The sequence below is a fragment of the Trichechus manatus genome, unplaced genomic scaffold (genome assembly GCF_000243295.1).
Source record: "Trichechus manatus latirostris isolate Lorelei unplaced genomic scaffold, TriManLat1.0 scaffold00142, whole genome shotgun sequence".
Taxonomy (NCBI): Eukaryota; Metazoa; Chordata; class Mammalia; order Sirenia; family Trichechidae; genus Trichechus; species Trichechus manatus.
Window position 1 is genome coordinate 3,100,816 of NW_004444078.1, and position 22,526 is coordinate 3,123,341.

The 22,526-nt window shown below is 38.1% G+C and overlaps 1 protein-coding gene across 4 annotated transcripts in view; it reads left to right on the forward strand.

The window, feature by feature from the left end:
* Window positions 1-702: 702 nt before the first annotated feature.
* Window positions 703-22,526, forward strand: part of OSGEPL1 (O-sialoglycoprotein endopeptidase like 1) — a 101,529-nt gene continuing 79,705 nt past the window's right edge. For 2 of the 4 annotated variants that reach the window (XM_023739890.1, XM_004385586.3), the window contains exons 1-7: window positions 703-1,311; window positions 3,544-3,784; window positions 10,205-10,592; window positions 11,393-11,597; window positions 11,679-11,827; window positions 13,288-13,418; window positions 13,538-13,609. In XM_023739890.1, coding sequence (XP_023595658.1) covers window positions 3,564-3,784; window positions 10,205-10,592; window positions 11,393-11,597; window positions 11,679-11,827; window positions 13,288-13,418; window positions 13,538-13,609 — 1,166 coding nt within the window. In that variant the 5' untranslated portion in view covers window positions 703-1,311; window positions 3,544-3,563. Of the gene's footprint in view, window positions 1,312-3,543; window positions 3,785-10,204; window positions 10,593-11,392; window positions 11,598-11,678; window positions 11,828-12,006; window positions 12,488-13,287; window positions 13,419-13,537; window positions 13,610-22,526 lie in introns of those variants that run through there. The other 2 variants (XM_023739889.1, XM_023739891.1) reach the window with 2 other exon arrangements.

Genomic DNA, 22,526 nt, shown 5'->3' on the forward strand with positions numbered 1-22,526 from the left:
ATTTACTCATCTTTTATACCCAGAGCTTCACACAGTGCAAGGCACAGATGTATGTGCCCGCCAAGTCCAACCTTCCATTACAAGTTACTAAAACCTTACAGCCTAGCATAGAAGACGAGATAAATCCATTCAAACAACTGGTAACAAGTTCACATATTAATAAAAGCAAAAAAAAAAAAAAAAGCCGCAGGATGTGCAAGACTATGAGTACATACTATACTGGAGAGGCTCTCTGGTGGTGCAGCAGTTAAAGAGTTGCGGCTGCTAACCAAAAAGTCTGCAGTTCAAATCCACAAGTCGCTCTTTGAGAATCCTATCGAGCACTTCTCCTCTGTCTTACGGAGTCACTATATGAGTCCGAATCAACCCATCTGCAACGAGGTTTTTGTTTTTTAATGCTGAAAATTGCATATATACTTAATAAGCAAGGACCATGTGGTGGCATAGTGGTTAAGAGCTACCGCTGCTAACCAAAAGGTCAGTAGTTTGAATCCACTAGGCGAACATTGGAAACCCTATGGGGCAGTTCTACTCTATCCTATAGGGTCGCTGTGAGTAGGAATCCAGTCCACGGCAACGGATTTATTTGTGTGTGTGTGTGTATATATATATTTTTTTTTCTTTTTTTTTTTAAGGTTAAGTGAACTTGTGCCTCTCCGTCATTCCCCCCCCCCCATTACAAAAAGAAGCCAATCGCAAACGTTATTCCCAGTGAAAAAGAGGGAGTAACGGTTTAGACTATCCGGCAGGAAGCACTTCCGTTCTCTAGAAATGCGGTAGAAGCCCTTGGAAAAGTCTCCGGTTTCCATCCTACTTCTTAGAAAAATACTAGGTATCTCAGGCCACAATTTTTAGATTTGGTGATAATCCCCCTAAAATGGTAAGACAAATAATTTACCCCATCCTTGCCTCACAGTGGCACCCAAAGTCCAGCCAAAGGGGGGAAAATGTAGCGGAGCGTTTGGCACTTAATGCAGTGTAGTCGGGCAAATTTGTGTTCGGCCTCCGCTGACCAATCACTAGCTGTGTGACCTTGTAGAAGTCTCGTTAACTATGAATCTGGGAGAAACGCACCACAGCATGCACAGAGTCTGTGACAAAGGAAGCTCTCGTATTTTCACTTACTCTGAGTTATAGAGTGCCACGCCCTAAGGCAATAGCGGCCTGTCCGGGCACCTGGAACGCTCGCACCGCATCCATGACATAACTTCCGGAGCGCTAGGTTCAGGCTTTCTTGAGCACAGAGGTGGCGGTGCGTGCTTTTGGTTAGGGAAGGAAGATGGAAACTAGGTTCTGTTGCTTTCTACGAAGGTGGGTGAAATTTCTTACCCCCATCTTACTGATGCTTTCGCACGCCTAGAAGAGCAGTGCGAATCTGAGCCCCTGTCTTCTTAGAGAGGGCAGAGGCCCCCGCTGGCCGGATCCTCTGAGTTCACTCAAGAGGTTTCTTGGCCAGAAAGAGAATTGCTTAGCACAAACCGCTTAAGCTGGGCTAGCCAGTAGTCTTGCGCGGATTTGATGATGCAAATCCAGTTCCTCTAGTGCGTGTGTCTGGGCTGCGCTCCCCTAGGCTGCCTCTGCAAATAGGTCTCTCGTCTGTAATCCCTGTATGCCCTCTGTCCTAGCTGAACAATAAAAGGTCCAATATTAATGCGTTCTTTTTTGAACCCCCAATGTTTTTCACGGGCCTTCCGACCTGTCTTTCCCGTTTGACCCCCTGCTGAGAAATGCATTTGTAGCAAGTTCCCAGGAACCCAGGTGATGCTTATGTATAACTTCCTGGGAATTTGTTAGAAATGCAAATTCTCAGCCAGGGGTCAAACCAGAACGAACCGGTTCGAAGCCCTGGTTTTTCATTAGTGTTGTAGGGAAAAGACCTACTTTAAACATCCAGAAAAGTTCTAGCGGGTGATTTTGGGGGCATGAAATTATTTAGCAGTCTGCAAACACTAGGGTGCTTGTGTGATGGGCTGCTTCTAATTACTTTGGAAAAATCCTTATTACAAGCTTCTAGTAAAAATTAAGATTTTTTTTTTTTAATTGAACCTTGATGAAGGTTTACAGAACAAACTAGCTTCTCATTAAACAGTACGTATAGTGTTTTATGGCATTGGTTAACAACCCCATGACATGTCAGTACTGTCCCTTCTCGACCTTGGGTTCCCTGTTACCAGCTTTCCTGCCCCCTCCTACCTTCTAGTCTTTGCCCCTGGGCTGGACTCGTTTTGCCTTATGGGCCTGTCTGATCTTTGGCTAAAAGGTGAACCTCCGGAGTGACTTCGTTACTGGGCTAAAAGGGTGTCCCGGGGCGATACTCTCGGGGTTTCTCCAGTCTCTGTCAGGCCAGTAAGTCTGGTCTTTTTTTTTTTTTGAGTTAGAGTTTTGTTCTACATTTTTCTCCCGTTCTGTCCAGGACCCTCTATTGTGATCCCTGTCAGAGCAGTCACTGGTGGTAGCTGGACACCATCTAGTTGTACTGGACTCGGTCTGGTGGAGGCCATGGTAGTTGTGGTCTCTTAGTCCTCTGGACTAGTCTTTCCCTTATATCTTTGGTTTTCTTTATTTTCCCTTGCTCCTGAAGGGGTGGGACCAGTGGAGTATCTTAAATGGCTGCTCACAGGCTTTTCTTTTCAAGCTTTCTTTTTTAAAATTGTTGTGCTTCAAGTGAAAGTTTACAGTTCAAGTTAGTCTTTCATACAAAAATTTATACATACATTGTTACGTGACCCTAGTTGCTCTCCCTATACTGTGACAGCACACTCTTCCTTTCCACCCCAGATTTCTTGTGTCCATTCAGCCAGCTCCTGACCCTCTCTGCCTTCTCATCTCACTTCTGGAAAGGAAACATTAAAAAATTAAGATTTAATTGGAAAGAGTGTAATTAATGGATAAAATAATCATTAAGTTGCATTCGTTTTAGTTGACATGTTTTTCTTTAAGACATGCCTTATAAGAATACTTGTTTCTAAACTACGTGACTACATATTGTTTTGTGTTTTATGTGAACACTCTTGTTTTTGAGTCATATGATTAAATTTTATTTTGAAAGATGTTTCCAGGAAATGGGATAGATTTGTTTCTATCTGTTCCATTTTGCCTTTATTGTTTGATTTTTTTAAAAAACCACACTTGGTCTTAATTTTAGCTATCAAAAAATAAACAGCACTTTTTAGAGGACTATCCATACAACAATTACACTATAATAGTAACTTTTATAAAGTATAATGAATAATGTGCTAAGAACAGCGTGACAATAACCAATAAAACACTAAAAAATCTTACAGCCTACTTCTTTGTTTGCCTCCTTGAAGAGCATTATGTTTATTTATACTGTTATTTATATTTACAGGCATGCTACATTGAAAAAAATGCTAATTATACAAACTTTGCTATAATTTTATAAAACTATATAAACTAAAGATTGAAAAATAAACTAAACTTTCAGAGTTTTGCCTACCTGAATGGGTGGCTTGTAAACAGAGTAGTTGTTAGTGCTTAATGTCAGTTACAAATAATAATTTTGTTTCTGTAATTCTTTTCCAGGAATTATCTATAAAGTAAATATGCTAATATTGAATAAGACAGTAAGAGTTTTTTCTATACCATCAAAAAGGAAAATTTATGAATTTTTAGGAAGTTTTACTTTTCATCCTGGAAAACTATTTCTTCATAAACTAGTATTGGGAATTGAAACCAGTTGTGATGATACAGCAGCTGCAGTGGTGGATGAAACTGGAAATGTGTTGGGAGAAGCAATACATTCCCAAACTGAAGTTCATTTAAAGTAAGTAGACGTTATCATGGTAGTTTCCATTTTTTTTTGAAAAGTAAAATGAAATAATTTTTTTGTATTTGTTATATATAAAAGTAAAATTTTAGAATTGTATTTCTCTCATGTAAAGCCTTTCAATAACTGCTATAGGACAGCCTTAAACCTCCAAGCCTGATTTTTAAGGCTGTCTACGATAAGGTCCCTGTCTTGGTTATCTAGTGCTGCTATAACAGAAATACCACAATTGGATGGTTTTAACAAACAGAAGTTTATTCTTTCACACTTTAGGAGGTTAGAAGTCCAAATTTATGGTGTCAGCTCCAGGGGAAGGCTTTCTGTCTCTGTTGGCTCTGGGGGAAGGTGCTTGTCATCAATCTTCCCTGCAGGGAGGTTCTGCATTCTTGATGGTAGGAGATCCCCTTATCTCTCTGCTTGCTTCTCTCTTTTATATCTCAGAAGAGATTGATTTAAGACACAACCTAATCTTATAGATTGAGTCTTGTCTCATTAATATAACTGCCTCTAATCTGGCCTCATTAACATCCTAAAGGTAGGATTTACAACACATGGGAAAATCACATCAGATGACAAAATGGTGGACAGTCACATAATACTGGCAATCATGGCCTAGCCAAGTTGACACACATTTTTGAGGGACACAATTCTATCCGTGATAGTCCCTAATCCTTTTGCCAGAAGGATTTTGCTAATCTGACTGCCAAAAAGCTAAATTTATTCCCAACTCAAATACTTATTGATGATTTTTCCTCAGGAATGCCTTTTCCTTTTTTCTCCACTTGTCTGTGTCATGGTCTCAACTGAAATTCTAGGAAAGCATGACCCTCACCTCTAACCTGTGTTAATCTTATCTTTAAAAAAAAAAAAATCCATCTTTTCACATTTATGCACACAACTTGTATTGGTACTTATATTAATAATACCACATTGTATTAAGCATAGAATGGTACAAGATTTATAAACTCAGATGTTTACAGAGGCCAGCCAGGCATGAACGGGCTGGATATAAAGTGGAAAATACCTAAAGGAGGTCACTACTCAGTGCCAGCTGATTGTTGCCATGCATGAATGTAGGCCGTATGTTATTAGATCATCAGGATGTTCAAGAGAAAATGGAAGTCCAGATTTATAAATGTGATATCTTGAAATTTTTTAATTAGTAGCTTATTCAAATGTTTTAGAATACTCTGCAGATCAGATGTGCCTTAAAATCATCAGTTTATGTTTGAATAGTGCAAAAGCCTGATAATTTGGAATCACAGACCTATATTTGAATCAGGCACTTAATACAGTATTGGACCTGTAACTTTAGGGTAGTTCTTCATCTTTTCTGATTCTGTTTTTATATAGTAAAATGGGAAAGATAATACCTGCCTTCTAGGATTGTGGGGGAGCATTAGAATTAATATATGTGAAGAGGCAGAGTAGCCCTCAAAGGGTAACTAACATACCATGTGAAAGGTACTGTGGAGGTGTTAGTAAGGTACAATGAAGTACTAGAAAGTCCTTGCCTCCAAGAAGCTTAACCTAATCACTGAGGCATGATATATAGACCTACCAGGAGAGCTAACAGTACAAGGTAGCATAAAATGAGTATCAAACAAGTATGCAGACAACTGTTACTGCCATGTCTTATATGCTTAGTTTTTCCCAGTTATCAGATTTTGAATATATAAATGTTAACTGCATAGAAAGGCCTACCCTGACCACTTTTGTCTAAATTTGATACTCCCACCCTATTTATTTTCTATCACCATATCTTGCTTAGTTTCTTCATAGTTATTTTCACAATTCATAATTACATTTATTTACTTGGAGCCCTGGTGGCACATTGTTTTTCGTAAAAATATTTCCCCCAATAGACTAAACTCCATGGTGGCAGGGGCTGTGTCTATCTTATTTACTATACTCTGGCTAGTGCCCAGCACAGCATTTGCCACATCAAGGTGCTTGGTGGCCTTCAGTGAATGAAGATGGAGAGGTTATTGTAGCCTGAGTAAGCATTGTCAGTAAAGACAAAGAAGTGCAAAAGTACTGGACAAATAGTTTAGCTAAAGTAGGTCTCTTGAGAAAATACTGGTCAAATAGGCTTCACTGGTACCAACTGCACAGCTCAGCATTTATTCAATACCTACAATCATCAGGCAATATTTGAGGCACTGTGGGTACAAAGATGTATAAGATGTATGATCCTTGTTTCTTAGCAGCTCATTGAATAGAGTGGTTAAGAGTGTGGGTTTATATTCTGGTTCTGCCACTTGCTAGTTTTGAGACCTTGAACAGTTTTTTTTTTTTTTTCTCAGTTTTCTCATCTGTAAAGTGGGAATAATACAACTAGCTCAGTGGTATTGTTGTGAAGATTAAATGTGAATCTTTTTTTTATTGTTGTAATTTAAATGAAGTTTACATGTCAAGTTATTCTCCCATACAAAAATTTATACATAGATTGTTATGTGACCCTAGTTGTTTTCCCCATACTGTGACAGCTTACTCCTCCTTTCTGCCCCTGACTCCCCATGTCCATTCAACCAGCTTCTAACCCTCTCTGCCTTCCCATCTCACCTCCAGACAGAAGCTGCCCCTTTAGTCTCTTGTATCTACTTGAGCTAAGTGACACACTCCTCAGGAGTATCACTTTATGTCCCACATTCCAGTCCAATCGCTGTCTGAAGAGTCGGAAATTGTTTTATTTCTGGGCTGATAGAGAATCCAGGGGCCATGCTTTCCAGTGTTCCTCCAGTCTCAATCAGACCATTAAGTCTGGTCTTACTAGAATTTGAGTTGTGCATGCACCTCACCTTTCTCCTGCTCCATCAGGGACTCTCTGTTGTGTTCCCTGTCAGGGCGGTCATTGGTGGTAGCCGGGCACCATCTAGTTCTTCTGGTCTCAGCTGATGAAGTCTCTGGTTTATGTGGCCCTTTCTGCCTCTTGGACTAATACTTTCCTTGTGTCTTTGGTGTTCTTCATTCTCCTTTACTCCAGGTGGTTGGGACCAATTGATGCATCTTAGATGGCTGCCTGCAAGCTTTTAAGACCCCAGACGCCACTCACCAAAGTAGGATGCAAAACATTTTCTTAATAAGCTTTGTTATGCCAGTTGACCTAGGTGTCCCCTGAAAGCATGGTCCCCAGACCCCTCTCCCTGCTACTTTGTCTCTCAAAGTGTTTGATTGTTTTCAGGAAACTTCTTAGCTTTGGTTTAGTCCAGTTGTGCTGACTTCCCCTGTAGTGTGTGCTGTCCTTCCCTTCATCTAAGATAATTCTTATCTACTATCTAGTTAGTAAATAACCCTCACCCTCCCTCCCCACCCTCATAACCATCAAAGAATGTTTTCTTCTGTGTTTAAACCTTTTCTTGAGTTCTTATCATAGTGGTCTTATATAATATTTGTCCTTCTGTGACTGACTAAATTCACTCAGCATAATGAGTTCCAGCTTCCTCCATGTTATGTTTCACGGCTTCATCGCTGTTCTTTATCGTTGCGTAGTATTCCATTGTGTGGATATACCATAATTTGTTTATCCATTCGTCTGTTGATGGGCACCTAGGTTGTTCCTGACTTTTTGCTATTGTGAACAGTGCTGCAATGAACATGGCTGTGCATATATCTTATTTCTCTAGGATATATTCCAAGGAGCGGGATAGCTGGATCGTATGGTACTTCTATTTCTAGCTTTTTAAGGAAGCGCCAAATCGATTTCCATGTTCCAGTCTCTCCACAGCCTCTCCAACATTTATTATTTTGTGTTTTTTGGCTTAGTGTTAGCCTTGTTGGGGTGAGATGATATCTGATTGTAGTTTTGATCTGCATTTCTCTAATGACTAATGATTGTGAGCATTTCTACATGTGTTTGTTAGCTACCTGAATATCTTCTTTGGTGAAGTGCCTGTTCATATCCTTTGCCCATTTTTTAATTGGGTTATTTGTCTTTTCGTTGTTGAGGTTTTGCAGTATCTTGTAGATTTTAGAGATTAGACGCTGATTGGATTTGTCGTAGCCAAAAATTTTTTTCCAGTGTGTAGATTGTCTTTTTACTCTTTTGGTGAAGTCTTTTGATGAGCATAAGTGTTTGATTTTTAGGAGCTCCCATTTATCTAGTCTCTCTTATGGTGCTTGTGCATTGTTACTTATGGTTCGTACTATGTTTATGCCATGTATTAGGGCTCCTAGCATTGTTCTTATTTTTTCTTCCATGATCTTTATTGTTTTTGATTTTATATTTAAGTCTTTGATCCTAAATGTGAATCCTTTTTAAAGCATTTAGTGCAATGCTTGACAAATAGCAGGGGCTCAATAAAAGCTAGCTATTGTTATAACTTTAGTACTTCTGTTACTGCTACTAATAAATGAAGAAGACAGACAGGTAAACAGATCATTGTAAAATAGTGTGAAAAATGCAATAATAGAGGATTGCTGTGGGAGAAAGTCCCTTTCAAGTCAGAAACCTGAAGGACATCCTTGATTTCTCCCTCACCACTCCATATCCAAATTAGACATCCAGTCCTAGTAAATCTACCTCAAAAATATTCCTTGAAACTTTTATTCTCCCTCCCCACCAGTTTAGTTCAAGTTCTTATTATCTCTTGCCCTGGATTCTTGCTACAGCTTTGAAGCTAAGTGGCTTCCCTGCCTCTTTATTAGCTTTGCTCCCTAATTATCCACCTTTCATACTGTATACAAGTTATAGTAAGACAAGACTATGTGCTTCGAGAATAAGGCTATGATCTTAGTCATCTCTTTCATCCCCAGTGCTTAGCATAATCCCTGGAAGAAAAAAAGATAAAGAAGAAGCACAGAAAGGAAGGGAGGTAGGCAAGAGGGGAAAAGGAAAAAATAAGTGGGAGGGAGAGAAACCGGACTTAAAGTTTTCTAAATTTCAAGAAAGTAAGTTTTTTGAGTAGGAGAGTAATAGGATCAGCACTGTTCTTTAGAGTATTCTCTGGCAACACAATATAGGGTGGACTTTAAGGTTTAGAGAGTGTAGCTAAGGAAGTACAAGTAGAAGGCTGTTGAATAGGCTGAGATAGTGAGGGCTTTTTGGATCTGGTAGTGGCAATGGGATTGATAATAAATTTAGTTAAATGTAAAGAGTAAGGGAAAGAAAGGAGATAAAGATGAACCTTGAAACCCAAGTGATTAGGAGGTTGTTGATGCCGTTAATAGATACGGAATAAGAGAAAAAGTAGCTGTGAAGAAGTAAGGAAAATGGTATTTCAATATGGATGTATTGAAATAAGATCTTTTTTATATCTTCCTCATTGCCTGACACAATATGTATTTTATCTGTTAAATATTCTGTGAATGTTCCTCCTGGGGATTATGATTTCTGTGTACAGAATTAGCATATCTTGCAACATCAAATATATGAAGATTCTTTGAGACTAGGGATGCATTCTGCAGACCTTGTATTTTATTACTCGGCTTCTCAGATTATAAATCAGTCACATGCTGTTGCTAACAAATTTGCATCTTAATTCTTTACCCTTGACATTTAGAATGGTCATCCACTGTTTGTCCAACATGGACCAAAATTCCAAATCACCCACTCTGAGCACTGGATTTCCAAACTTTATTTCAAAGTTGCAAGCTGTCTACTCTCCTGCTCTGACCTCAAGTGCAGTGTGTTTAAAAATAAACTTCTTTACCATAAAACTGTCTTCATGAGTCACTGTTAGTATTTTTGTTCCCCAGTCACTTCAGCTCACTATCTGAATCATCTTTGATACCTTTGATCCTTTCTCCCTTTATACCCAGTTAGTTATTTCAACTTTCAAAGCTCTCTGTCCTTTTCTTTTCATTCCCTACCATCGCCCAGTTTAAGATGTCATCACTTTACACAAATGTTTTTGCAATAACCTCTTTAAAAATCTCCATCTGCAGGGAGATTAATTTCTCTAAAATATACTTTTACCCTTTCTTTCCCTTTTTCAAGCTAGTAGAGCAGTTAAAAAGTTGGTAGACCAGTTAAAAAAGCCCTTCATTCCCGTCCATCATAGAAGCCCATGCAGTTACTATTAGGTTAATCAATAATAGAGAATTTCCTTTTTTAGTTCTTTTGAACTAAAATACAGTTTTATCCTTTCTTTCCCTTTTTTGAGATATTTTTCCTAGAATGTTTTGCAGTATTATTTTGGTGCTTTCATTCATCAACAAATGGATCCATAGGAATTTGTGTGCACAAGTTGGAAAAGTCTGAGAAGACACCCCAGAGACGTTACGCTCGTAATTGCTACATATTGAGGTCTTATTGTAGTGGCATTATAAGCCACGGATATTTTGAAAATACTTGAAATATATTTTCGGCATATAATGATTAATTTGAAAATATGCCTTCAGCTATAATATATAATTTTTCTTCCTCTGTTTTTACAGTCTTAAAATTATAAAGTGGTTCCTTTTTATTTCTTTCAGAACAGGTGGGATTATTCCTCCAGTAGCGCAACAGCTTCACAGAGAAAATATTCAACGAATAGTACAAGAAGCTCTTTCTGCCAGTAGAGTCTCTCCGAGTGAACTCTCAGCAATTGCAACTACCACAAAACCAGGACTTGCTTTAAGCTTGGGAGTAGGTTTATCATTTAGCTTACAGCTGGTAGACCAGTTAAAAAAGCCCTTCATTCCCATCCATCATATGGAGGCCCATGCACTTACTATTAGGTTAACCAATAATGTAGAATTTCCTTTTTTAGTTCTTTTGATCTCTGGAGGTCACTGTCTATTGGCATTAGTTCGAGGAGTTTCAGATTTTTTGCTTCTTGGAAAGTCTTTGGACATTGCACCAGGTGACATGCTTGACAAGGTAATATATATTTAAGAATTGATTTCTCCATTCTTTTCTGTTGTGGTGTGTGTTTTAATTAAATAGGGATAGATATCCTACTACTATTCATCTACATATTACTGAATAATATTGTGTTAGACTGGAAAATTTATGCTCAATAAGAAAAAAAAATAGTCATAATTTTGTAAAAAGATTCCCTTACCCATTTCTAATAAATGGTAGAAAGTTTGCATCAATACACAAAAAAGCTCAAATAGTTTGCAGATACAGGTACATGATTAGTCAGGTAATATATGTGAAAGTGCTTTGTAAACTATAAATTGCGAATGTAAAATAAGAGGATATGTATAAAGATTAACATAAGATACACACAATTGTGTGATTAAATCACACAATTCTTGTTACCACACCCAAGCAGATTGCTTTTTCCTTTATTTTAGAATAATACAAAGCCTGCTGTCGTATATAAAAAATACCGTAGCCAACAGCAAAAACGATTGAAGAAAGAATAGGGCAGGTTCACATTTTTCAAGTTCATCTTTAAGTAATTATTGTCACCTTCAAGCAAGTTTTCCAACCCAACCAGAAGATCAAAAGTAGATTAGGGAGGCAGTGAAATTGGATACTGTTGCTTAGGTTGTCAGAAGGAACAGCATTGTCTGTCTTTATTGACCATCACCTATAGTCTGTATTGTAAAAGTATAGCATGTTTTTTCATCCTGTTTTTTTTTAGTAATATTTCATTTCCTTTGCATCTTTTGCGTTCAAAATGTGCAATTTTATGACTCATTAGAAAAATGTATGTTTTCGTTTTATAGGTAGCAAGAAGACTTTCTTTAAGAAAACATCCAGAGTGCTCCACCATGAGTGGTGGGAAGGCTATAGAACATTTGGCTAAACAAGGAAATAAATTACTTTTTGATCTCAAACCCCCCATGCACCGTGCTAAAAATTGTGATTTTTCTTTTTCTGGACTTCAAAACGTTGTTGACAAAATAATAAAGCAAAAGGAAAAAGAAGAAGGTATATTTCTAATTAGCAGAGTTAAACAGATAAATAACCCCCATTTAGATTGTGTCTGAAAATACCTGCTTGTTTTTGCAGGCATTGAGGTGGGACAAATCCTATCTTCAGCTGCAGACATTGCTGCTGCAGTACAGCACACAACAGCATGCCACATTGCGAAAAGAACACATCGTGCTATCCTGTTTTGCCAGCAGAGAGGCTTGTTAGCTCAGACTAATGCAGTACTGGTAAGTGTTTGTCATCTCCTCTTATAGTAGTAATAACAGTTTTATACTATATTACTTCTTTTCCTAGAGCTTAATTGACTCTATGCATAGAATGAACAGATCTTTATGCTATATGCTGACCCCGACAGTGGAAATTATGCAGAATAGAGAAGACCCACTAACAGTCATTTCTTGTGCAGGTATGGCAGCTTAATGGCTCAGCTATACAACCTGTCTGGCCAAAAAAAGAGCCCGAGGCTGCATCTTCTCATTGAATTTAGAAGAGGGTTTACAGTAGAGAAAGCAAATGTAGTAACAACTGTCACTGTTTTTAAACACAAGTTTATTTATGTTCCTTTGATGAAATCCCTTTAAATGTGCCTTGATAAACTTTCTGTATAACTGTATCTTAAACTTTATCTTTTGAAAGTTATAAAGTGGGAAAATGTTTAAATGATGGTAGGTTCACAAAGTAAAATATTACATGAATATTAAACAATAGTTTAATTATGTAGTAAAATAAAAAAATGCTTCTAAGTAAAAAAGGCAGAGTCTAAATTATTGGCATACTATGATTATAATGATGTTGCTTAGCAACATCATGATAAATGGAGGAAAGATTGAAGTCATCAAGAATTTCATTTTACTTGGATCCACAATCAACGCCCATGGAAACAACAGTCAAGAAGTCAAAAGACGCATTGCATTGGGCAGATCTGCTGCAAAAAACCTCTTAAAGGTGTTAAAAAGCAAAGATGCCACCTTGAAGAGTGAGATGTGCCTGACCTAAGCCATGGTGTTTTCAGTCGCCGCATATGCGTGTGAAAGCTGGACAATGAATAAGGAAGACCGAAGAAGAACTGATGCCTTTGAATTGTGGTGTTGGTGAAGAATATTGAATATACCATGGACCGCCAAAAGAATGAACAAATCTGTCTTGGAAAAAGTACAATCGGAATGCTCCTTAGAAGCAAGGGTGGTGAAACTTCGTCTCGCATACTTTGGACATGTTATCGGGGGGGACCAGTCCCTGGAGAAAGACATCATGCTTGGTAAAGTGGAGGGTCAGCGAAAAAGGGGAACACCCTGAATGAGATGGATTGACACAGTGGCTGCAACAGTGGGCTCAAGCATAATGATGATTGTGAGGATGAAGAAGGACCAGGCAGTGTTTCATTCTGTTGTCCATAGGGTCGCTATGAGTCAGAACCGACTTGACAGCACCTAACAACAACAATTGCAATTATATTGAAGAAATATTCAGAAAAAGATTAGAAGAAACTGTACAAAAATGTTAATAACGATTGAATGTTGATATTGAAATTATTTTCTTCTCCAAATTTATATCACTTGCCCATTACCCACCTATCAAACTTCAATGTTTTCTTATTGTATAATGTTATTTTCCCCAGGTTTAGCTAACAGCTTGGTTCATATCCATATGTGATAGTTGTTAATTGTGGTCTTCTGAAATCCTTCAGGTTGCATCTGGAGGCGTTGCAAGTAACCTATATATCCGAAAAGCTCTGGAAATTGTAACAAACCTAACTCAGTGCATTTTGTTATGCCCTCCTCCCAGACTGTGCACTGACAATGGCGTTATGATTGCATGGTAAGCCATGGGATGTATGGATTTCACTCATAATTACATAAAAATTTATTGCCATTTCATCATACTAAATCTCCTTCCTTTAAATCTTGGAACTTTTTATTTTATTAACTTTCATTTAGGAATGGCATTGAAAGATTACGTGCTGGCTTGGGTATTTTACACGACACAGAAGGCATCCGCTATGAACCAAAGTACGTGATACCATTCATAATCTTTATGCAAGCTGCATTATAGAAGTCAAAGCCTGTAATTTGCTTTTACATGTGAGGATTTCATTGACATTCTTTTAGTACTTGAAGAAAAGTCACATTAATTTCTTTCATGAAAATCATATTAATTTCCTTCATGTTAAGAATAAGATTTGTTAACCTTATAAGAATTTTTTTTTACTGTGCTTTAAGTGAAAGTTAACAATGGAAGTTAGTTTCTTATACGAAAATTTATACACACATTGTTATGTGACCCTAGTTGCTCTCCCTATACTGTGACAGCACACTTCTCCTTTCCAACCCATATTTCCCGTGTCCATTCAACCAGCTTCTGTCCCTTTCTTCCTTCTTATCTCGCCTCTGGACAGAGCTGCCCATTTAGTCTCATGTAACTACTTGAGCTAAGAAGCACCCTCTTCATGAGTGTCATTTTATGTCCTATAGTCCAGTCTAATCTTTGTCTCTTGAAGAGTTGGCCTTGGGAATGGTTTTAGTTTTGGGCTAACACAGAGCCCGGGGACATGTTTTCCAGAGTCCCTCCAGTCTCAGTCAGACTGTTAAGTCTGGTCTTTTTACTAGAATTTGAGTTCTGCACCCAATACTTCTTCTGCTCTGTCAGGTTCTCTCTGTTGTATTCCCCGTTAGGGCTGGCATTGGTGGTAGCCAGGCACCATCCGGTTCTACTGGTCTCAGGCTGATGGAGTCTCTGGTTTCTATGGCCCCTTCTGTCTCTTGGGCTAATATTTTCCTTGTGCCTTTGATGTTCTTCATTCTCCTTTACTCCAGGTGGTTGGGACCAATTGATGCATCTTAGATGGCCACTCGCTAGCTTTTAAGACCCCAGGATGCCACTCACCAAAGTAGGATGCAGAACGTTTTCTTAATAAAGTTTGTTACACCAGTTGACCTAGATGTCCCCTGAAACCATGGTCCCCAGACCCCTGCCCCTGCTACTCTGTCCCTCAAAGTGTTTGGTTGTATTCAGGAAACGTCTTAGCTTTTTGTTTATTAGTCCAGTTGTGCTGACTTCCCTGTACTGTGTGTGGTCCTTCCTTTCACCTAAGATAATTCTTGTCAGCTATCTAGTTAGTGAATACCCCTCTTCCTCCCTCCCCACACTCATAACCACCAAAGAATGTTTTCTTCTATGTTTAAACCTTTTCTTCAGTTCTTATAATAGCGGTCTCGTACAATATTTGTCCTTTTCCGACTGACTAATTTTACTCAGCATAATGCCTTCCTTTCGTCCATGTTATGAGATGTTTCACAGATTCATCGTTGTTCTTTATCGTTGTGTAGTATTCCATTGTGTGAATATACCATAATTTGTTTATCCATTCATCCGTTGATGGACTCCTACGTTGTTTCCATTGTTTTGCTATTGTGAACAGTGCTGCAGTGAACATGGGTGTGCCTATATCTATTCATGTGACAGCTCTTAGTTCTCTAGGTTATATTCCAAGGAGTGGGATTGCTGGATTGTATGGTACTTCTATTTCTAGCTTTTTAAGAAAGCGCCAAATTGATTTCCAAAGTGGTTGTACCATTTTATATTCCCACGAATGGTGTGTAAGTGTTCCAGTCTCTCCACAACCTCTCCAACATTTATTATTTTGTGTTTTTTGGATTAATGCTAGCCTTGTTGGGGTGAGATGGTATCTCACTGTAGTTTTGACTTGCATTTCTCTAATTGGTAATGATCGTGAGCATTTCCTCATGTGTCTGTTTTAATTGGGTTGTCTTTGTTGTTGAGGTTTTGCAGTATTTTGTAGATTTTAGAGATTAGACACTGATTGGATTTATTGTAGCCAAAATTTTTTTCCCAGTCTGTAGGTTGTCTTTTGACTCTTTTGGTGAAGTCTTTTGATAAGCTAAGTGTTTGATTTTTAAGAGCTCCCACTTATCTAGTTTCTCTTCTGGTGTTTGTGCATTGTTACTTATGGTTCGTACTGTGTTTATGCCATGTATTAGGACTCCTAGCATTGCCCTTATTTTTTCTTCCATGATCTTTATTGTTTTCCATTTTATATTTAGGTGTTTGATCCATTTTGAGTTAGTTCTTGTGCATGGTGTGAGGTATGGATCTTGTTTCATTTTTTTGCAGACAGGTATCCAGTTATGCCAGCACCATTTGTCTTTTCCCCAATTAACGGACTTTGGGCTTTTGTCAAATATCAGCTGCTCATAGGTGGATGAATTTATGTCTGGATTCTCAGTTCTGTTCCAGTGGTCTGTGTATATGATGTTGTACCAGTACCAGGCTGTTTTGACTACCATGGCAGTATAATAGGTTCTAAAATCAGGTATCGCGAGGCCTCCCACTTTGTTCTTCTTCACTAATGCTTTACTTATCTGAGGCCTCTTCCCTTTCCATATGAAGTTGGTGATTTGTTTCTCCATCTCCTTAAAAAATGCTGTTGGAGTTTGGATCAGGATTGCATTGTATCTGTAGATCACTTTGAGTAGAATAGACATTTCACAGTGTTGAGTCTTCCTATCCATGAGCAACGTGTGTTTTTCCACTTACGTAGGTCTCCTTTGGTTTCTTGCAGTAGTGTCTTGTAGTTTTCTTTGTACAGATCTTTTATGTCTCTGGTTAGATTTATTCCTAAGTATTTTATCTTCTTATGGGCTATTGTAAATGGCATTGATTTGCTGATTTCCTCTTCAAATTTCTCTTTCTTGGCGTATAGGAATCCAGCTGATTTTTGTATGTTTATCTTGTATCTTGATACTTTGCTGAACTCTTCTATTATTTCCTGTAGTTTTCTTATGGATTTTTGGGGTTTTCTGTATATAAAATCATATCATCTGCAAATAGAGATACTTTTACTTCTTCCTTACCCATTTGGATGCCCTTTATTTCTTTTTCTACCCTGATTGCTCTGGATAGGACCTCCAGCACAGTGTTGAATAAGAGTAGTGATAAAGGGCATCCTTGTCTGGTTCCTGTTCTCAAAAGGAATACTTACAGACTCTCTCCATTTAGGGTGATGCTGGCTGTTGGCTTTGTATAAATGCCCTTAATTATTTTGAGGAATTTGCCTTCTATTCCTGTTTTGCTGAGAGTTTTTATCATGAATAGGTGTTGGACTTTGTCAAATGCCTTTTTTGCATCAATTGATAAAATAAAGTGATTCTTGTCTTTTATATGTAATGGATTACATTTATTATTTTTCTAATATTGAACCATCCCTGCATACCTGGCATGACTCCCACTTGGTCATGGTGAATTTTTTTTTTGATACATTGTTGTATTCTATTGGCAAGAATTTTGTTGATGATTTTTGTATCTATGTTCATGAGGGATATTGGTCTGTAATTTTCATTTTTTGTTATGTCTTTACCTGGTTTTGGTATCAGGGTTATTCTGGCTTCATAGAATGGGTTTGAGAGTATTCCATCCTTTTTTGTACTCTGAAATACCTTTAGTAGTAGTGGTGTTAACTCTTCTCTGACAGGTTGGTAGAATTCTCCAGTGAAACCGTCAGGGCCAGGGCTTTTTTTGTTGGGAGTTTTCTAACTACCTTTTCTATCTCTTCTTTTGTTATAGGTTTATTTAGTTCTCCCTCTGTTTGTGTTAGTTTCGGTAGGTACTGTGTTTTCAAATTTGTTACAGTACAATTTTTCATAGTATTCTGTTATAATTCTTTTACTTTCAGTTGAATTTGTTGTGATATCACCCATCTCATTTCTTATTTGGGTTATTTGCTTCCTATCCTGTTTTTCTTTTGTCAGTTTGGCCAGTGGTTTATCAATTTTCTTGATCTTTTCAAAGAACCAGATTTTGGTTTTATTAACTCTTCCAGTTGTTTTTCTAGTCTCTTTCATTTAATTCTGCTCTAATTTTTATTGTTTGCTTTCTTCTGGTGCCCAAGGCCTTATTCTGCTGTTCTCTTTCTATTTGTTCGAGTTGTAGAGTTAATGTTTTGATTTTGGCTCCTTCTTTTTGGTTGTGTATATTTATTGCTATAAGTTGATCTCTGAGTACTGCTTTTGCTGTGTCCCAAAGGTTCTGGTAGGATGTGTTTTCATTCTTATTTGATTCTGTGAATTTCTTTATTCCATCCTTAATTTCTTCTATAACCCAATAGTTTTTGAGCAAGGTGTTGTTCAGTTTCCATGTGTTTGATTTTTTCCCTTGCTTTTTCTGTTATTGATTTCTACTTTTATGGCTTTATGGTCAGAAAAGATGTTTTGTAGTATTTTGATGCTTTGGATTCTCTTAAGGCTTGCTTTATGGCCTAATATGTGGTCTGTTCTGGAGAACGTTCCATGTGCATTAGAAAAGAAAGTATACTTGTTTGCTCTTGGGTGGAGTGTTCTGTATAGGTCTGTGAGACCCATTTGGTTCATTGTGGCATTTAGATCTTCCTTGTCTTGAGCTTCTTTCTGGATGTTCTGACCTTCAGCAAAAGTGGTGTGTTGAAGTCTCCTACTGTTATTGTGGAGCTATCTCTTTCTTTCAATGCTGTTAGAGTTTGTTTTATGTATTTTGGAGCCTTGTCACTGGGTGCGTATATATTTATTATGGTTATATCCTCCTAGTGTATCGACCCTTTAATCATTATATAGTATCCTTCCTTATCCTTTGTGGTGGATTTTACTTTAATATTGCCACTCCTTCTCTTTTTTGATTGTTTGCTTGCTACGTTTTTTCCATCCTTTGAGTTTTAGTTTATGTCTTTAAGTCTAAGGTGTGTCTTTTGTAGGCAGCATATAGATGGATCTTATTTTTTTATTCATTCTGCCACTCTCTGTCTCTTTATTGGTGCATTTAGTCCATTTACATTCCACGTGATTATTGATAGGTATGAGTTTAGTGCTGTCATTTTGATTTTTTTTTGTGTTGTTGACAGTTTCTTTGTTCCACTTAATTTTTGAGTCATTTTTCTTTATGTATTTTCATCTTTTTCATTGTTGTTGATGTTGTATTTGCAGAGTCTTTATGTTTTTCTTGTTTTTTGTTTTGATATGTAGGATTGTTAGTTTCTTTTGTGGTTACCTTAATATTTTCTCCTATTTTTCTAAGTTTAAACCACTCTTTTATTTCTTTATATCACCTTGACTTCCTATCCATATGAAAGATCTGTGACTACATTTTTTAGTCCCTCTTTTTTGTTTTAGTGTTGTCATCTTTTACGTATTGATGTCTCTGTTTTCCTATTTTCAGTGTTTTAGCTTTTATTTATTTTTGTGACTTCCCTATCTGGGTTGATATCTGGTTACTCTGTCCTGTGTTCTAGTCTTATTTTGTTATCTGCCTTTATTGATTTTCTAAACAGAGGACTCCCTTTAGTATTTCTTATAATTGTGATTTGGTTTTTGCAAATTGCCTAAACTTCTGTTTATCTGGAAATGCCCTAATTTAACCATCATATTTGAGAGACAGTTTTGCTGGATATATAATTCTTAGTTGGCAGTTTTTTTCCTTCAAGGCTTTATATATGTCATCCCATTGCCTTCTGGCCTACATGGTTTCTGCTGAGTAGTACGAGCTTAGTCTTATTGACTGTCCTTTGTAAATGACTTTTCATTTATCCCTAGCCATTCTTAAAATTCTCTCTTTATCTTGGTTTTGGCAAGTTTGATTATAGTATGTCTTGGTCACTTTCTCTTTGGATCTACCTTACGTGGGGTTCGATGAGCATCTTGGATAGGTATCTTCTCATCTTTAACGATATCAAGGAAGTTTTCTACCAACAATTCTATGTTTTCTGTTATCCACCCCTGTTCTAGTACTCCAATCACTAGTAGGTTATTTCTCTTGACGGAGTCCCACATAGTTCTTAGGGTTTCTTCATTTCTTTAAATTCTTTTATCTTTTTTTTCCTCAGATGAGTTGGTGTCAAGTGCTTTATCTTCAGTCTTACTAATTCTGCTTCCATTGCTTCAATTCTGCTCCTGTGACTTTCTGTTGAGTCGTCTAATCGTGAAATTTTATGGTTAATCTTCTGGATTTCTGTTTGCTGTCTTTCTGTGGTTTCTGGCAGCCTGTTAAATTTGTGATTATGCTTTTCTCTAGTCTTCTTAAGACCCTCTATTGCTTTCTCTTTGTGTACATTGGCTTGTTCTGCGTTTTGCCTGATCTCCTTCCTGATCTCTTGAAGAGTTCTGTATATTAATCTTTTGTATTCTATCTCCACTAATTCCAAGACTTTCTCTTCTTCCAGAGGATTTATTGATTCTTTGTTTTGGGAGTTTGCTGAAGCCATCATGGTCTGCCTCTTTATGTGATTTGATATTGACTGTTGTCTTTGAGCCATCAATAAGTTATATTTATTTATGTTTGCTTACTGTTTCCTAGCTTCTTGCTTTGTTTTGATATGCCCAAATAGGCTGCTTGTGTGAGCTAGTTTGATTATTGGCAACTTTGAAGCTCTAATGTCCTGTCACCAGGTGGGTAGATCTGTTACTAGGTATGTGAGCCCAGGAGTGTGTTTACTTTTCTTGTATGGGTTCAGCTCTGGTGTCCAGGTAGTCGGTCACTAAGTGTGGTACAAGCTCTCACCTACAGTCCTAGATGGGTAGAGATGATGGGCATAGGCACAGGTATCTGGCTGCAGTAGGGGGTCATGCGCTGAGCAAGGCAAGGGGCTGACGGCTGCCCCTGAGTATCTAAGAGGACAGCATGTCCCTGTTCCCTAGAGCACATAGGTGGATGGGTTTTGCACCCGGACTATAGGCAGCCAGTGCTGTTGGTTTTAAGAACTGGGAGGCACCACTTATTCTTGGACCCTTGTTGTGGGTGGCTAGGTGGCATGGGTGGAGCCACCAGTCCTCAGGCCCCTGATATGTGGAGATGAGTACCCTGCTTAATGGTCACAGTGGTGTCAAATGTCACGAACCCACCACTCCAGTATATAGCTGACAGTTGAAGTTAGGCTTCAGGTATATACTCTGTTGTACTGTGCTAATCAGGGTCTACACTGTTGAAATGGACCCACACAGATCTATGCAGGGGTGAAAGGCATTCAAAATCTGTGGACTCCTTACGCCTGTGCCTAGGCAAAGGAGCTGTGCATACCCTGAGTTCCTGGCTTAGAGGAGCTGGCAGATTATTTTTCCCTGTTTGTTAATTTTTTCCCTTTCCAAGGCCAGGAGAGTGGCTCAGGGCACGTGACGGGTCCTACGTCTGTCCCAGAGGACACAGCAGTCACTGAAGCCGGCCTAGGACTCGGTGCAGAGGGGGCAAGGGGGCAGGTAAATGGGAGCGAGGTTTTTCCCACAGTGGGTGTTTTTTGATCCACATGTACTTAGACACATATACTTACCTTTTGCCGATTGAATGCTGCTTTTCACTGGTTCTGAACGGTTGAGTCTCTATGGATGTGGAAAACATGTCCCAAGTACCACTGCTTGCCTCACCATGCATGCCAGCCGATCAGGCGTGCAGGTTGTTGGTTTCCACTGGGTTAGATCTGGTAACTCCTTGCTGCTTCTGAACTGTCTCTCCCTCCCCGTGCTGCTCAGTCCAATTCTTCAACTTTGCCTTTGATGTTCAGGGCTTCTAGATTGTCATATATAATCGATTCACTTGTTTTTTTGGGTCTTTGTTTTAAGAGGGACCACAGGAAGCGTCTGACTACTCCACCATCTTGGCTTTGCCCTTATAAGGAATATTTTTACTACAGTATCAAATTATAAAAGTTTTGACAAATCATAGGTTAGAAACAGGCTGTGGATATGGGTGATGAATTCTGTCATTTAGGGCCAGATTGGAAACCATGTCCATGGACTTTTCCAATGTCAAGATCTCAGGACCAGCTGGTATGCTGGATAACTTAAGGAAAACGTGCAAAAAGCATTCAGGTGTGAAACTAGGTTGTGATTATGCTCCTCGACAAGCATCTTAGAAATGGCCAAACAAAAATAGTTATTTTCTGCAAGCCTTTTTTCCATTCCCAAAGTTCCAAAAATAGCAAATTTTTTTTCAATTTACTATTAAATTCAAGTCTAACAGTTAATTCTGGATTAATGAACAATATTTATGTTTTGTAATCTAATATAGTTCTATTTTGAACATTGTTTCATCTGATGTTTTAAAACATGTACGCGTTATAGTCCATAACTAGACAGCTGTGCTACATGAACCACAGAATATTAAGGCTAGTTGTAAATGAACATAGTAGTGTCAGGAGGAATCCTTATGTTGATAGACTAGCCTCACACAGAGTATATCATCTGATCCAGTTGTGTCTTCCTGTGCCAGGGTTTAGGCTGGAAATGATGGCTTCTTCTTGGTTAGAGTTCACTTACGGCCTTTTCTTGGGCAGCATTGTAGAAAAGCAGAAATCTGAGCTATATTTGTTTGAGAAGGAACAGAAAAAGAGGATAGGAGCCAAACCTCTCCTGCCAGTAGTGTCAAAGCAAGGTACAAAAGGGGTAAGCTAGCTTTTGAAAGCTCAGAACAGAATTTATAGAAACCTAGAGAATTTCTAAAATATGAAAGGCCACAGGTTTGCCTTTGGCTATATGGTAAAATGTTTTGACCTGTTTAACTTTGTCGACAATTATAAGACTTACAAATTTTTTTCTCTTTCATTTTAAGTCTTTAATTTACTTGTTTACAGTATTTGAAAGCAATAGAACTATTTGTTTTTTTTTTTTTTTATTGCACTTCAGGTGAAGGCTTACAGAACAAATAGTTTTTCATGAAACAGAAGTACACATGTTGTTTTATAACATTGGTTAACAACCCCAAAACATATCAACCCTCTAACTTCTCAACCCCCTTTTTTTTTTTGGTGAAAATACACATAGCCAAAGATACACCATTTCAAAAATTTCTACATGCATAGTTCAGTGACGTTGACTACGCTCTTCCAATTGTGCTGATATTCTCCCTTAAGATGAAGGCTTACAGAACAAAATAGTTTCTCATTTAACAGTTACTACA